This window comes from Alosa sapidissima, chromosome 10 (assembly GCF_018492685.1).
Source record: "Alosa sapidissima isolate fAloSap1 chromosome 10, fAloSap1.pri, whole genome shotgun sequence".
Lineage (NCBI taxonomy): Eukaryota > Metazoa > Chordata > Actinopteri > Clupeiformes > Clupeidae > Alosa > Alosa sapidissima.
Window position 1 is genome coordinate 17,657,261 of NC_055966.1, and position 15,473 is coordinate 17,672,733.

General features: G+C 40.5%; 1 protein-coding gene across 1 annotated transcript; it reads right to left on the bottom strand.

Moving 5' to 3' along the window:
* Positions 1-502: 502 nt before the first annotated feature.
* On the bottom strand, positions 503-13,331 carry inpp5b (inositol polyphosphate-5-phosphatase B). Its single transcript, XM_042107132.1, has 16 exons — positions 13,131-13,331; positions 12,262-12,363; positions 11,885-11,999; positions 11,021-11,137; positions 10,561-10,748; positions 10,067-10,178; positions 9,523-9,632; positions 9,057-9,192; positions 8,672-8,782; positions 8,239-8,404; positions 7,161-7,396; positions 4,157-4,270; positions 3,568-3,652; positions 2,685-2,812; positions 2,355-2,466; positions 503-1,220 (listed from the first exon to the last, which is right to left on the bottom strand). The coding sequence occupies exons 1-16, from the start codon at positions 13,253-13,255 to the stop codon at positions 1,105-1,107; spliced, it is 2,073 nt and encodes a 690-aa protein (XP_041963066.1). The 5' UTR covers positions 13,256-13,331; the 3' UTR covers positions 503-1,104.
* Between the last annotated feature and the right edge of the window lie 2,142 nt (positions 13,332-15,473).

The window sequence follows — 15,473 nt, forward strand, 5'->3', positions numbered from 1 at the left end:
ACCTAGGAAAAACTAGCGACACATAGCAACACGCATAAACAAAACGACCACATCAGCATGTAATGCAGTAGTTTCCCGATTTTAGCAATTCGTCAGTGTAGAATTATTTCACACGTACCAGTTTTGAAAATACCCCAAGCGGTTTTGTTCAAATTGCGAGTAACGTTACTTTCTTTCCTTGGAGTCCCCAGCAGTACCATGATTAAACAACGTCAAATTTCAGCTTCCTCCTCTGGAGCATCATGGGAAGCCTTCATTCCACTCCAAGTGAACTAGCTGTCAATCGCTTTACACTGCGTGTGGTACACTACACAAACCAGTCTAATACAATTGTAATTTAAACATATTGGAATAAAAGCTAAATACTAGTGAGGGGGAGATAATAGTACACTGGACAAAAATAATCATCTATCTGATTTAAGGTGCAGAGTGGCAGGCTGTGTGTTGTAAAATGTTCCATGAAAATAAGTTAACTTCACAACCAATACACATCAAGATTCAATCAAGCTGACAATTCTTTTTTTAATTATTATTATTATCATTATTACAATCCTTATTCATTTTTAAGGAATGGATTTTCCAATCATCTCATTCCTTTCTACATGCTCCCTAACACAGGTGTTTCCAAACATTGCCGCAGAAGCCATGTACTTGATATCTTCTTTAAAAAATAATTCCTGTGTACTGTATAAAACAAAGTTACATGAAAATGTTTGACTTGTCGTATGAATGTACACAGCACAAAAACACAACACGGTTCACTTAAAATATATTTTTAGTGATTGACATTTGAAAAATAACTATCAACATGACAGCTTTAAGCACAATTATATTTATATATACGAATATAAAAGAGCAGTTTTGTATTTACAGACATCAAAATACAAATAAATCTGATCATTAAATAGCTGGTAAATATACATATTAGGGCGGTTTCTCTATAGTAATAAAATAAATGCTGTTTCCACAGCAAAACATGTCATCCTGCATTAAACATCACATTTAAATCATTGACGATCAAAGCAAGTCTATTCAAAGGACATGTGTATAACATGTATGATAACATGTTACATTTCATTGAGCGCAAAAGTAAACTATGGACACTCAAGATGAAGCCAGATCTTGAGTCAAAAAATGCTGGTAAAACTCCTGGGTTTTCCTCTTCTGAGAAAGATCTTGCTTCGTAGGGGACCGCAGAATCAAGGCAGCAAAGATGGTGACTGCAGAGAGACAGAAATGAATTCAATTAATTTATTACTGAAAGAACTGTATGCCAGTTCACATGTTAGAAATGGACCACCAATTCATGGGGTCAAACAATAACACTGCAGCATTGTGTACACTCAAATGAGTGGACGAGGGAAACGGATAATAATCTGTTTATGTCATCAGGCCTGACACTCTGAATTATTTCTACACACGCACATGAGAACACGCTTTACACTCCGACCAGGCTTGAGGAGTTATAAAAGAATATGGCGGTAGAATGATTTTTCTTTTCTTTCTTTCTTTTTTTTTTGTCAAATCCCATTTTGGGAACTCTGAAAAGCTTTCAATGGGTCGCTCCCTTGGTTCCATTTTGTATTCTGAAAAATTAATAGGTCCAAGAAATTCTGTGAAATGCCAAAGAATAGATTTCATACTCTGTTTTCACTGATCATAAATTATGCACCAGAATGAAAAGCAATTTACTACATATTTAATCAACTTAATTACCCTGTCCAGAGGAATGGAAAGCACAACATAATATATATATAACAAAATACTTAAACTCGCTCTCTGATTTTGCTTGATGGGAGATCTAAATGGATGACATTTCCAGACATCACTCTTTATAATATGATGAGCTAAAAAATAGAAGACGGCAATGCCGTTCTCTGACAAACTAGAGCAAAATACCCTTTTTTTCTCAGTTACATGACACCATAAGAATAGAGACTGAGTTGATTATGTTAGTTAAGACACTAAGCTGAGACTATACAATTTAACATTTTTGGCTGAACTATCCATATTTCTACGGTACATTATTAGGCAATATTAATCTACCACTATTGCTGTTTAATATGCAGCAGTCTGCTTGACAAGATTTTTTACTTTGTTTTAAAATCCATACAGCATTAAAACATAGAGGTTAACTTCCAGTACACTGTATGCTGTGGGCATGAACTACCTTATATGAAAAATACCTTAAAAGACATCACAAACTGGAAGTAAGGTCTCTGTTTACAGATGGGCAAGTTCTGCTTTGTTGAACAAATATGCTGAGTTGCTTATTGAGCGAGTAGCCAAGAATAGGCAGAGAACAAGAAGTGAGAGCATGCATTGCTTCACTCCTTTCTCCACTCTGGGCCTACCTAAGATGCTGACATCCAAGTGGTTGTGACTGGAGTACTTCAACAGCTCACGCAGGAACTCCGTTAGAGAATTAAAAACATTTTTATGGCACAGAGGTAGCATGGAAATCACCTGTTAATCAACAGAGGTGGAAATCACAAGTGGGAAAACACATGAAAGGTTTCTTCAATGCACAGAAAACACAGTGTAACACACACACACACACACACACATACATATACATATATATATATATATATATATATATATATATATATATATATATATATATGCTATAAATATGGCACAATTCTATTCTGGATGTGTGTAGAAAGGGGGAAGGGACAGACCTGTTTGCATTGACCATAGTCTGAGCAGCATTCTAGGCACTGCTTGTAGAGATGGTAAGGGACCACAGGTTCAGGAAGAGCGTCCAGGAAGAGGAGCAATGCTTCCGCTACAGAGTGGTTACTTCCAGCTGGAGGTCAATAGGGGTCAAGGGTAATACAAGACCAACATCCAGGTCCAGGACGTTCAGACTCTTATGACTTCCTTCTTTCATTTATAAATAACTGATGAACAAGGACTTCATGAAAAAGTATCCTACTCCTACATAAACTAGTCTTTGAGACCATTAATCAAATGTCCGTAGGAGCTTCTTTGATGACAACCGTGCTGTTTGTTTGAACAAGATCTGAACAATGTGCACATATTTCACACGTAGCCTTCATAAATCTGCATTCGAATTTTCACACAATTGATGTTGAATCTCTTATGCCATTTTCTTTTGCCCACTTTTTATATTTCTCCTGTATTTCACCCAATTGGTCCCTTATGTTGAAGTAGCTAAAATAATCCGTAATTAATGGGTCATTTTCTGCACTCTTGATTTGCATGGGGCAAAGAAGGGATGGAGAGAAAAAGGTTCTGGATCCTCAAACAGGGCAAACTATGCTGTTTTGGTGGTTTATTAGACAGGTATAGTGGAGAGAGACAGAAGAAAGGGAGCAAGCCCAAATAAGCAACTACACTTTAGAAACACGCCCCAAAAATGTATCCCACAAGGCAACCCAATTTTTGTACAGATTTTTTTTTTTTTTTAAACAAAAAACAAGCCCAAACTCGCTTATAATAGGCGGACTTGGCAACTCTGCCACTGAGCTACAGTAACACCACTTTGATGGTGCATGGCCATTATCCCATGTAGTACAGTATGTTCACTGTTAAGGATACGGAGTGAGTCTGGCTCCCCTGTGTCCAAGCAATCTCTGATTTCTTCAAACTCACTGCGGAGTCCCGGCTGCTGAAACAGGTCCTCCTGTAAAACACATCAACCACACGGCAGATTTAAAAACCATGTAAATAAAGACTCACTTTGCCCTTGGCAGCTGTATGATCCCTGTTTTCAACCTGATTTTTCTAACCAAAAAAGGAAGAGGAAGAACCAAAAGCAAAAACCTGCTTTGGCCTCAGGAATGCATGTGTTTGCCAGCTGAACCAGAACGAACAATGACTCTCAAACACAAGGCTTTAGTTCTGCAGCCCCTGGAATACAGTATCTTTGTGCAGGCGCTCACCAAAACAAAACCCTGCACACATTCTTCAGTGAAAACTTGTCGTTGCTGTGGCGAGTAAGATCAGTGAGCCAAGCCCACAAAAAAAAGACAAACAATTTATTGAGCTAAGTGCCCAGAAACCCAATGTGAGGCCCACACAAAGGAGCTAGTCTTTTAAGTTCTGCCTCTCTCATGTGTGAGGGGTAAATAAAAACATATATATAAAAAAAAAAAAAAAAAACAAAAAAAAAAAAAACACTGCTTACCTGTTTACTGGCATTGCGGTAGAGGTGGTCCACAAGCAAGCAGATCTCCTTGGGTCGGTCCAAAGGCACATCCACGACTGGGCAATCAATCTCCTTGCCAGTTGGCACAGAGGTCTTCCAAAACAGAGAAATAAATACATACATAAATAAAAACATAACATTTCAAACACTAGTGCAGTGCCCGTTCAAACATGCCATTCCTGTAGAAAACCCGTAGCCCAATTACATGCCCGCAGGTATGCCTGCTTTAAAAATAGCATGATAGGGAAAAAACATCAATCCAGCTAAGCTTTCAATAATGAATACAGAATATTATGTTATATTAGCCTATAATTAATGTGCAGTAAGCAAAATTTAGGCATGGCTGCATGTGACATTTTTACAGATCAAAATGGCATAAGCCTAACAGCTATTTTGAGTTAAGGCTATATGTTTACTGTTAAGCTTATTGAATAAATTGATAGAGAAGACAAACCATTTTGTGGAATGAGGCATCATTGTATGAAATTTGCAACGATGTGACAATCTCTGGTAGCCTATAAATTACATAAGCCTATAGCTTTGATGTAAGGCTATATGTTTAGCCTATTGAATAACTTAAATGATATAGAAGACAAACCATTTTGTATAAAGATGCATCATCATATAAGATTTGCAACGATATGACTCAAAAACAGTCTTTGGTAACAAGTGACATGTCGCTCTGTTTGCCACTCGTTGTCTAGCTGTGTGGCATTCTGAAACATCATTAAATTCCAGACCATTTGCTTATCGCTCATTTCAATTTGAGACCTTGTAGTCGGAATTGTCATTTGTTTATTCAAAGTCTTAAGTCCAAAGTAGCCTGGGCTATTCGAAGTGTCAGTTTGAATAGCCACTCCATACCCATGTTTGTTGCCGTATTGTTGTAAAATCCGCGGAATCATTTTATGCAAGCAAACTGCATACAGGGAATCTTTTGTTGATGTCAGACGTGATAATCATTCAAACATTTTGCATCTTGACCCATGCTCTCTGGTCCTCTACTGTGCTGTGTGAGAGAGGGAGTGGCAACGGTAGAGTGGAGAAAGGCAATGTGTGTGTTTTTTTTTTTACCAATATATTTAACAATATCTTTTGTATTACTTATCCAAACAAGATCAAACTTCAGTGTTTCCCATACATTGACTTATTTGTGGCGGCCCACCACAATATCAACATTGACCACCACACAATGATTTTCCTGGTTGTACTAAATTGTGCCTAAATCTGGTTAGAATCATAACCGTGCTGCATTAATTCCAGTTAATTCTGCAAACCTACCACCACAAATAGAATTCAATTCTGTGGGAAACACTGAACTTGGCACTGCACTTACTCGTGCCCGTAGCAAGAAACTATCAATCAATCGGACTAACGGTTCGACAGATATGCAAGCCTACAGTTCTGTGTGAGAGGGGAAGTGGATACAGTAGAGCGGAGAAAGCCAATGTGTGATTCTTTTACCGATATATTTAACGATATTGTTTGCATTCCTAATCTAAACAACGTCAACCTTGGCACTGCACTTACTCGTGCCCGTAGCAAGACACCTGGCACGCTTGAAATCAATCGGACGAACAGTTTGAGAGATATGCGAATAACAGACAGACCAACAGTCAGACGTTCCTGTCATTTATAGATAGATATACTATAAATTATATTGACAATCCTTTGAATGATAATTTTGAATATGGAGCAATCATAGCTAAAAACGATGCAATGCCTACCTAGTCAAATTCTGGATATTTTTTTTTTAAATTTAGGTTGATTGTGGAAGTAGTGAACAGTAATTATTTCTAGATTTAACAATTGTGTTCTAGTTGGGTTGTGGACCATGCAAAACAGTGCCCAATAATTGCTGTAAATTACCTGACAAGAAACTAGGTTAATCATTAAGGTACATTTAGACACCAAACTAATCTGTGTTAATTTCTTGGAAGATAGGCATATGAAAATTACGTTAACATAGGTTATAACGTTGGTAAGGTTGGTGAAATTCTAATGGTATTACTTTGTCAGCATCAACTCTATGTCAAGCATCAACAAGCATCAACTCTATGTCAATGTAAGTTACATGTGTACACCAGTATCAATTTTTTCCTTCCCCAATTAAGTTTATTAATGATTGGGATGACTGCTACTTCCGATCTACGGCACACAGTGACTTAATACGGTGACTGATCACGTTACGATGAGTCGGAAACAAATTGTTTCCATCCTTGTGTGTTGGAGGCTTAAAAACAGGCTCTGCTTAGTCACTGCTGTGCCGAGGCCCTGTTGTTTTGCAACACTAATGACCCAATGGACATTCCCTGTAGGGATACAGTGTGTTCCTGACAGATGATGGAGCTATCCTGAAGCCAACCCTCCCAGCGGCCTTTACTCCGACTTGGATGTGCACCCTTGTGGCTTGTGATGTGGTCATCCCTTCAGTCACCTGGCAACCCTGTTGCTTCCCAGATGAACAGCGCCCTGTGACTGACAGGCAAATGGTGATGCAAACACCTGATGCAACACAGAATTCCCGCCGCTTATGTCTTTTGCATTTTGTTTGATAAACCAAAGCGATATATAACTAAAATAGTAGAGAGGATTTGAATGTTTCCTTCAATGTTGTCTGTCACTGTCAGTGGCTTGGTAATCAAGCAATGCAAATTACCAATCAACAGACTAGATAAACCAATTCCTTTCCGTCCCAAGGAATGTATAATTATAAAAAAAGAATTTAGTGTAACAGTTGTTAGCGTTGGATGGAAAGGGTGTGCTCTCTAAAATGATATCATCCAAAAATGGGAGTAGAAACCAAATGCAAGTCTCACAAATGTGCACATAACAAATAACAAAATGTAAATGCAGAACAACTATTAAAACCAAGTGACAAGGATCATGCAGGCAGGCTCTGTGTGTGCATGCTCTAAGGCTAGGGGTCCAGAAAATGTGATGGAAACCCAGCTCTGCCACTGAGCTGAGCACCTGCACTCACTAGTCTCTGGATGGTGTCGAGTGGCATGTCCTGGATGGGCTCCCGCAAGTGGCACAGTGCCTGGATGGAGGTGCCAAAGCAGCTGGGCAGGTAGTTCCCCATCACCGAGATGAAGTAGTCCTTGCCCCGTTCCAGGTGCAGCACCAGAATGTCCTCAATCTGCTGCCGGCCCGAGTTCAGCTCCGGCGCAGTGAAGCGGTTCACAAACACCTCCAGGTCGATGTCCACGCTGGCCCCTGAGAGAGCGACACAGAGAACAGAGGCCAAATAATGAGACTTGAATGGATGATATGTTAATAAGTCAAAAGTTTTTGAAACTGTTACATATATAATGATTCAAATCTTAAACAGCCCGGCCCACATCTGAAATCAGGCATAGGGCTTGAGAACTATCAGCTCTGTACTGCACTTATTAACTTTTTTGTATTATTAGTACTCATTTTTTGATTTTGTTTCATATATATTTGCATATATATTAATTTCTCCATTGCACTGTTCTTATACATTTTATAAGTAAAATGGACTTAAGTCCTACTTAATTATATAACATGTAATATACCATGTCTGAGACAGAGAGCAACAAAAATTTTGTAGGGCTGGACTATCCAAAACAATAATACTAATGCTATGCTGATGTCAAGTATTCATGCTTGGGGTCTACCCTCAACACAATCTAATGGCTTCACTATCCTTAATTTAGGTGCTGTGACTAATTCATTCCCAAGCAACATCAGCAGTATCATTTCTTTGGATTATTTATGAAAACTAGAGAAGCGCAGGTTTCTAATTGCTTGTCTACTTAAGGAATTGAGATAAATGCTGCAATACATGGCAGAACAGAAATGCTCTCAAGCCAAACACCTCGATTGCATTCACGATGAAAATGAGTATCTCAAGATGCAAGAGCATAATCTTACATAATCTGAATCATGTCACAATAAATCTTACAGCTCAGAGCCACTGCAATAAATAATGAACATCAAAGACTGGTACACCCTTGCACGTGACAATATAAGCAGTGGGTATAACCGCACTAATGTGATTAATGCTACCAGCGGGCACTTCAGCGTCTTCTTACCCTGTGCCAGGAATCCCTTGTGTGGGTTGGCTGTGAGCCAGGGCTTGCAGTAGGCTGGCTCATCAAGTTTCTGAATGAATTCAAACTGGCATGGCACCTGTCCGTCATTGTGAATGGTCAGCGTCTCAGAGCGGTGCTGCGCGAACTTCACATCTTTGAATTGGAACTGCAAGAGAGAGGTAAGGAAGGAGGATTCAGGCTTTAGCGAGGGAAGCATGCTTTACACGGACCTGATAAACACTGCTGTTGAAAAAGTGTTTAGGATTAAGATTATATAAACACAGACAAAAGCAGGCACAGAAAATATATCAAAACACATCTACTGCTAAGATATAGTTTAATGTCTTCTAGCATTGGATACGTAACAATATTGTAGGTGTTTGTCTATGTTGGTAAATGTGCGTGTGTGTGTGTGTGTGGACCGGTTCCCCACCTCTCTTTGAGACAAGGACACAGAGGGAATACACTCATTCTCCATCTTGTCCAGCATCCTCACAATGTCCTCAAATGTCCGTTTATAAGATTCTTCGTTCACCACCTTGATCTGAACAATGACAATACACACAACAAACAGATGCTTACAGTTCTGGTCAGTGCAGCACACCTTTAGAATGCATGGCTAGAGTGGCAAATGGAGCTCATGCTTTAACCAGCAATCTTCTTAATCAAATGCAATGAAATAGGTCATCTTAAACGACCAGGTGCTATGCCCAGACCACATTTTTTTGTTTAAGATATGTTTATGTGCAATTTATCTGGTGTAATTCAGTGTTGTACTGCAGAACTAGATTAAAAGAGCGCTGGGCCTGTGTTCTCACCCCTATCTCCAGCAGCGAGCTGACCGGCTTGTGGTCGCTGGTCTTCAGGGCCATGTGGCTCTTGTAGTGCAGCTGGCGGATGTTCTTCCCCCTCCACAGGATCCGGTCACACCAGGCCGGCACCCTGCACTTCTCGCTGAGGAGGACAGCAGAAACAACACACAGAAACATGAAGGGGAAACAAGCTTTTTTAAAACAAATAAATAAACACAAACAGGGATCAGTCTGGGATCAGAGACCTTTAAAGAAGGACCGGAATAGAATAGTAAACTACGTCCTAAAAACTACTATTGCAGCACAATGTAAGGCAATGCTGAAACTACAGACTTGAAACGTGTGTGTGTGTTTGCACATGCATGTTCATTTAGAACTCAGCAATACTCTCCACTACTCTACTTTAGGTGGGTGGGGTACAATACAAATGCTGGTGGCGTTGTTTTTACTGTAGTTCTAACTGTAAGTTTACCTTGTGTCCCACTGACTGGAGCCAGTGTCATATTTGTATGTGGGCTGGAAATCAATGCTCCCCTCGGTGAAACCCACAAACACTGCCGCTTCATCAATCTGCTTCTTCAGCTGGACACACACACACACACACACACACACACACAAGCTCCCATTAACATCCACAACTCATGTGCATGGTCGACAAGCACATCGAACACATTTAGTTTCACCATTCATTTTCTGAAGACTGCATACTTGGTTTTCTTCCTTTAAGTATATGAAAATATAAATGCCTATGGTTCAGTGCTGTGTGTTCTACATGATGTCGAGGGTTCATCATGTGTTTTTTTTTTTTATTCAAATTGTCCTGAACCTGGGCTATGCATATTGCATCTTTTTCAACAGTACGCGTTCCAACACATTAGCATTAAGTCTATTTTTAATTTAAAATATATGTCGGATTGAGTTATAACCATTATCAGTAGTTCTAATGACTAGACAGCTATAAGTAGTTCAACCACAATAGGTTTAGGAGTGGGAGGATGTGTTAGGAAAGGGCTTACCTGGTCATATTCTTGCAAAGCTTTAAAATCCTTTTTAGATATCAAATCCTTCACCTGGTCCATATCAAGGTTACTTAGCCTGTAGTTTAGATCTCCCAGCCAAAGGACAATACTAATGTAATGAAAAAGAAAGACACATTGTTGTACATGTTCTGTCTGCAATTAGAAGAGCTTTTCTTTTCTGCAAAGGAAAAAGTAAAATGTTTTTTTTTTTTGTGGAAAAATGGCAAGAGCACATAGCAACAAGTTAGACCACCGTGTAACCACTTCAAACCAGAGAGAGGATAAGAAAGACTAAAGTTGTTCAAGGAATTTTGGCATTTCATAAAAGTAGTGGCTGAAGTCATACAACAGCAACTTCAATGGTACAGCAAGTCAAAGATATTAGTCACAGGTAGCAGACAAACGGGTCCTCCTTGCACTTGCTCCCTGGATAAAAGGCTCTGCAGACCAAATTTTGGTGGGGGGCATAAGAGCAAAGGTGAGGCCCTTACTTGTGCTTCATGATGGTCAGTGGGGGCAGGTCAGGGTCTTGCTGACGGAACTGCATCCTTGAGCAGATCTCCCTGTAGTCCTGGTTGCGCCGCTCGTACTCCTCTATGTGGGCAGCCAGATGCGAGTTCACCACGCAGACGTCCGAGTTGTGGAAGCGGAAACGAATGCCCACGCCACCTTTGTTGCCCTGGCAACAACAGACTGATGTTAGCGAAATTATATTTTTATTTCATCACCTGCCTGTTATATTCCACTGAAAAGGAAATAAGGTCCTACAGAAAAATAAATCTGCGGTCATTTCGAAAGCTACACAATTTAAAACCCTTGACTAAAAAAAAATGTCAACTTCTGAATTATACTGTGGACCTGTTGAATATAATTTATCAAGTTTAATTTGATGACATAGTCCAGCTCCTCTCTACGATGAGTCTTTCCCTGCATGTTCTTCTGCTCACTCACCATCCTTCCCATGATGCCCGTGCCCACAGTCTCGATCTCCACCTCGGAGATGTGCTCAGCATGCTCCCTCTTCACAAAGCACAGCAGCATGATACCCACCAGCCGCACATGCTTCACCTGGGAACAGGTCAAAGGTGAAAGGTTAAGGGTCAAGTGCAAGGGCAGCAACAATTGTCAGCACAGGACAAAACAGAAACGTAACAAATATAGAAAATATGGACATGCCTAATAACAAATTGAGGTAGCTATACATTTTTTGATGACACAGTGACAATCTCAAATGCTGAAAAATGAATTGCCACCCTATTAGATTAACAAGTCTGCCAGACACATAGAACATAATCAAGCTCTCAGCTGCCATTTTAGGGCCAGCCAGGTGTGCACAACAGGCACTGAGGGATGGCATCACACTGAAATCAAATCAGTGCACTTAAAAAATAAAAGAAACTCCAAAACCATTCTTTATGCAGCTGAGCCATGGAAATGATCCAGTGCAACTACTGAGAATAATACTCCAAAACCATTCTTTATGCAGCTGAACCAATGAAGTGATAAAGTGCTATTGACAAAGACGTCTGCAAAATCCCATAACTATAACAGAAAATAGTAATACTCCAAAACCATTCTTTATGCAGCTGAAATGATGAAGTCATACAGTACAACTACTAAAGAGACAACATCAACCAACTGGATTTTTAAGCATATGGACCAAAGCAGAGCCTTGCCTTATCTGAGATCTGCTCAGTTATCCCCCTATTACAGGTCCTCTACATGACCTTGTGACCTCTGGGCAGCTCCTCCCAACCCCAACACGCTAAACATCCCTGAGTGTGGTGTGGAGGTGATTGGGTCTTTTGCTCTTACAAAGGCGTACTTGGCACCTGGATGAAGTCCATCAAACACAGCCTTCATCCATTCAGACTCCTTCGGTGTGTCGTTGAAGATAAACGCCTCTTTGCTGAGGTCAAGTTCCTGGAAACTGAGCAAGCACAAAACAACACTACTGTTGAATCATACCCTCCTCAACTTAGATTAGACATTTTTTTTTATCAAAGACTGAGATTGCTCATCTAAATCAAACAAAATGTGTAAAATAATGATACTGTCAATGTAATAATAATTAAAATATTGCTATAGTTTGATCTAGAATCTAATCTCTACATTAAAAACGTGTACAGATACAAAGCTAATGCTGATGAAAAAAAAAGTGAAACAAGCATTGCAAGATGCCCCTCCCTTACCCAACACAGTAGAAATCTGGGGGGTCTTCAGTTGAAGCCAGCCATAGTCGCAAACTCTCTTTAGGGGTCTGGCCGTTCACATTATAAGTTCCCAAAAAGAAGCTGAGGGCCAAGTAGAAGATCATTTGATACACCATTATGTATTTCAGGGGTTTTCAACCAGTGGTCTGTGAGGACATTGCTGGCGGTCCCGGACCATGGATTCAGTAATGTAGTTGCAATTTGGGAATCAGTATTTTTATTCAGTGGGGTCCTGGGGTTACGTAATTAGTCAGAATGGTGGTCCCTGGGTCACAATCAGTTGAAAACCCCTGATGTATATGGCAATATGTTCAATACGCATTTCTTCATCTTCACCAGAAGGGGGAGGTGGAGGACATAAAATAGCCATGAACGGCTCTACAAAACAGATTTGCTCTACAAAAAGCATACAATTGCTGAGCAATAATAATGCATGACAACATTGTGCAGGAGACTTAACAGAGAGAAAGGTAGGTCAACTGCAACCTGTTGCAGAAGAGTAATCAATCTCAATCACACTTGCATGCTGCAGACATGTAAGCTCACTGTTGACAGTGACACCAGTTTAACTGACCAACTAATGACATTGTTGTAATCTCACCACAGCCATATCCGTTCTCACTGATGTTCTACTTACAGCACATTTGCAAGTGGTTAGGCTGCAACACCCCGTGTAACTATGGCAGTTACTTAAAGGAAACTTCTAATCTTGTAAGTTCATTATTAGTTGAGCTTTGTGGAAGTTATAGATTCAAACATAAATAGTCACAAGTATTTATCCAAAATCAAATCAATTGAATAATTAATAATTTATCCTAAAAACATCATGCATTTATCCAAATGATTACCTGAAGTTCTCCAGGTAGGTGTAGACGTCCTCATTCTTGAGCAGTTCACAGCGGATGAGGTTGTCCCGCAGGCCGAACTGAGGCATGGCCAGCATCTGGTCTTTGTTGGATGGCTGCGTGTGCATGGACGGCCGTGACTGGTCATTCCCCTCCTCGTACAACCCCCGGGCCTCCCTGCGATCAACAGGTGAAAAATAGAAAGAAAGAAATCATGATGGAATGATTATAAGTTTGTATTATAAGCAGTTTGCAGACGTGAGCCATTTAAGAGTTTTGTTAGTACTGTACACACACGAGCACACACTCACGTGTCTGTACTTGCTACCCCCGGAGCTATTTTGAGACTACTCTCTAACACTTGTCATGTCAGAGTGTACTGAATCACACTTATGGTGCACGCAACAGAGCAAGGCAGCCTCATGTCTTGGGCATCAGAGCACAGGCATTACTACAGGCCACGGAGTGGGGACATGCGATATAGCACAGCAGTCTTCCCCCTCCTAATCGGACATCCCTCGTGTCTCTCTGGGGTGGACGAGAGTATGGAGATCCCTCACCACCTATTTAACTCTCAAATACAACACATTTCCCTTTCCACTGAGCAAGCGGGAGTGGTCAGTCACACTAAAAGGCACTGACTAAACGTTAAAGACGGACTCCAGCAATTTATTACACCCGTAAATCTCTTCTGCTTCTCTACAGCAGTGCTTCTCAAAGTGTGGTCCGGGGACCACTGGTGGTCCACAAGCTATTCCAAGTGGTCCACGAGCAGAGGTGGTAAAATATAAAACATACAGTGGGTCCCCGTTAAGTTTGGACGGGTTCCTTCAGGAATCACGATCCCCATTTTCTCAGCAGAAATGGCACAAACGGCAGTTGACACAAACAACCACAAGGTGTCACTTTGGAGTTCTGCCACTACTATTTTTGATGCGACTTGACTTACTGCTTCCATGATGCAGTTTCCAAGTCAGTAGAACAATCAGAGAAAGCTGAGCCATTACCAAACATATATGATAATACAATAGCGTGAGTTTATATATCTTATACCCTATTTGTCACGGTTACTTATAGATTTGATAGTGTAACGATAAGAGCATAAGAGACTTTCAGCGGGGGCACGGAAACTTAATTTGATCACGGTAGTTTAAGCTTACACTTGACAAAACATTCTAATATGAAAATGTAGATGCAATTGTTGTAAGATGGTGCAGCTCCTTTAAGAAAGCACCGTGCAAAAAAGTAGACGTGCTGGAGCGAGTCATATTCAAAATGCAAAAAATAACACCGCAGATAAAACCAATTATCCTCATTCATTGCAACCGCAGCATGCCTGCTTGCCAACGTTTAAACAAAATATATCAAAGCACCTTTTGCGTTTGAATGTAACACGAAAAAATGTTTAAACAGCTGGACAAATGATTTAGCTAATTGATTATAGCCTGTACACCAGCAATTGTTGAACATTTGGAAAAAGATCGCTCAGCTGTTGCCACAGTCATAGGCAATGTAGAAACAACATGAGAGCAGTACACACTTCCCCGAATGTGGATGTTACACTGTCATAATCTACCACCAGCCTTTTGGCAAGTTGAAAAATAGATGACTTCTGTGAAATCTCTGCTTTAAAGCAAGACCTAAATGAGAGGAGTTGTGTTGGGAATGTCGGTGCAATGTCCATGCTATAATGGTCTGACAAACGTAGGCTACTGCCTTTTCAAGCAGTTCATCATCACCGGCGAGTTAAAGGATCATAGGACGTAAAGACTCAAACACATAACAAGTTTCCCGCATGCTTGCACATCTTTGGGAGAGCTGACTGATTATGATGTCCAGAGTTGCATTAAATACCTGCACTTTTAAGTATCTCTCTGCATCGGTTAAGCGTTTATCTTCCGATAGTTCGTCAAAGTGACGCTTCACTCTTCACATTTTCAAATGTACTCTGAACCCCCATTTATTTGCGAGTGTCTGCGCTGTAGCCTTGGCCTGGTCAAAGGCACGCAGGTAGTCAGAAAGGACCGGTATAGAATTTTCCAGCAATTGCATTGCGGGGGTAGCGACGGAGGTCATAGGCCCTGGTGCGACTGCACTTGCTGCACCTACTAGGCCTAGTTACGCCACTGCGTGGAGCGCTAATGTGTCTACTGTAAATCATTAATGTGTGAAAGTCATTAGGCTGGAAGCGCTAATGTGTCTAAGCTCATTAGTCTACTTTCAATAGGCCTACTGTACAGCCTGAGAGGGGGAACATAACCTATAGCCTAGGCTACTGTAGAGTAGGCCTACAGTAGGCTACTGTAGGCTAAACAATCAGTTGTGAAAGTCTGCAACGAAAGTTTC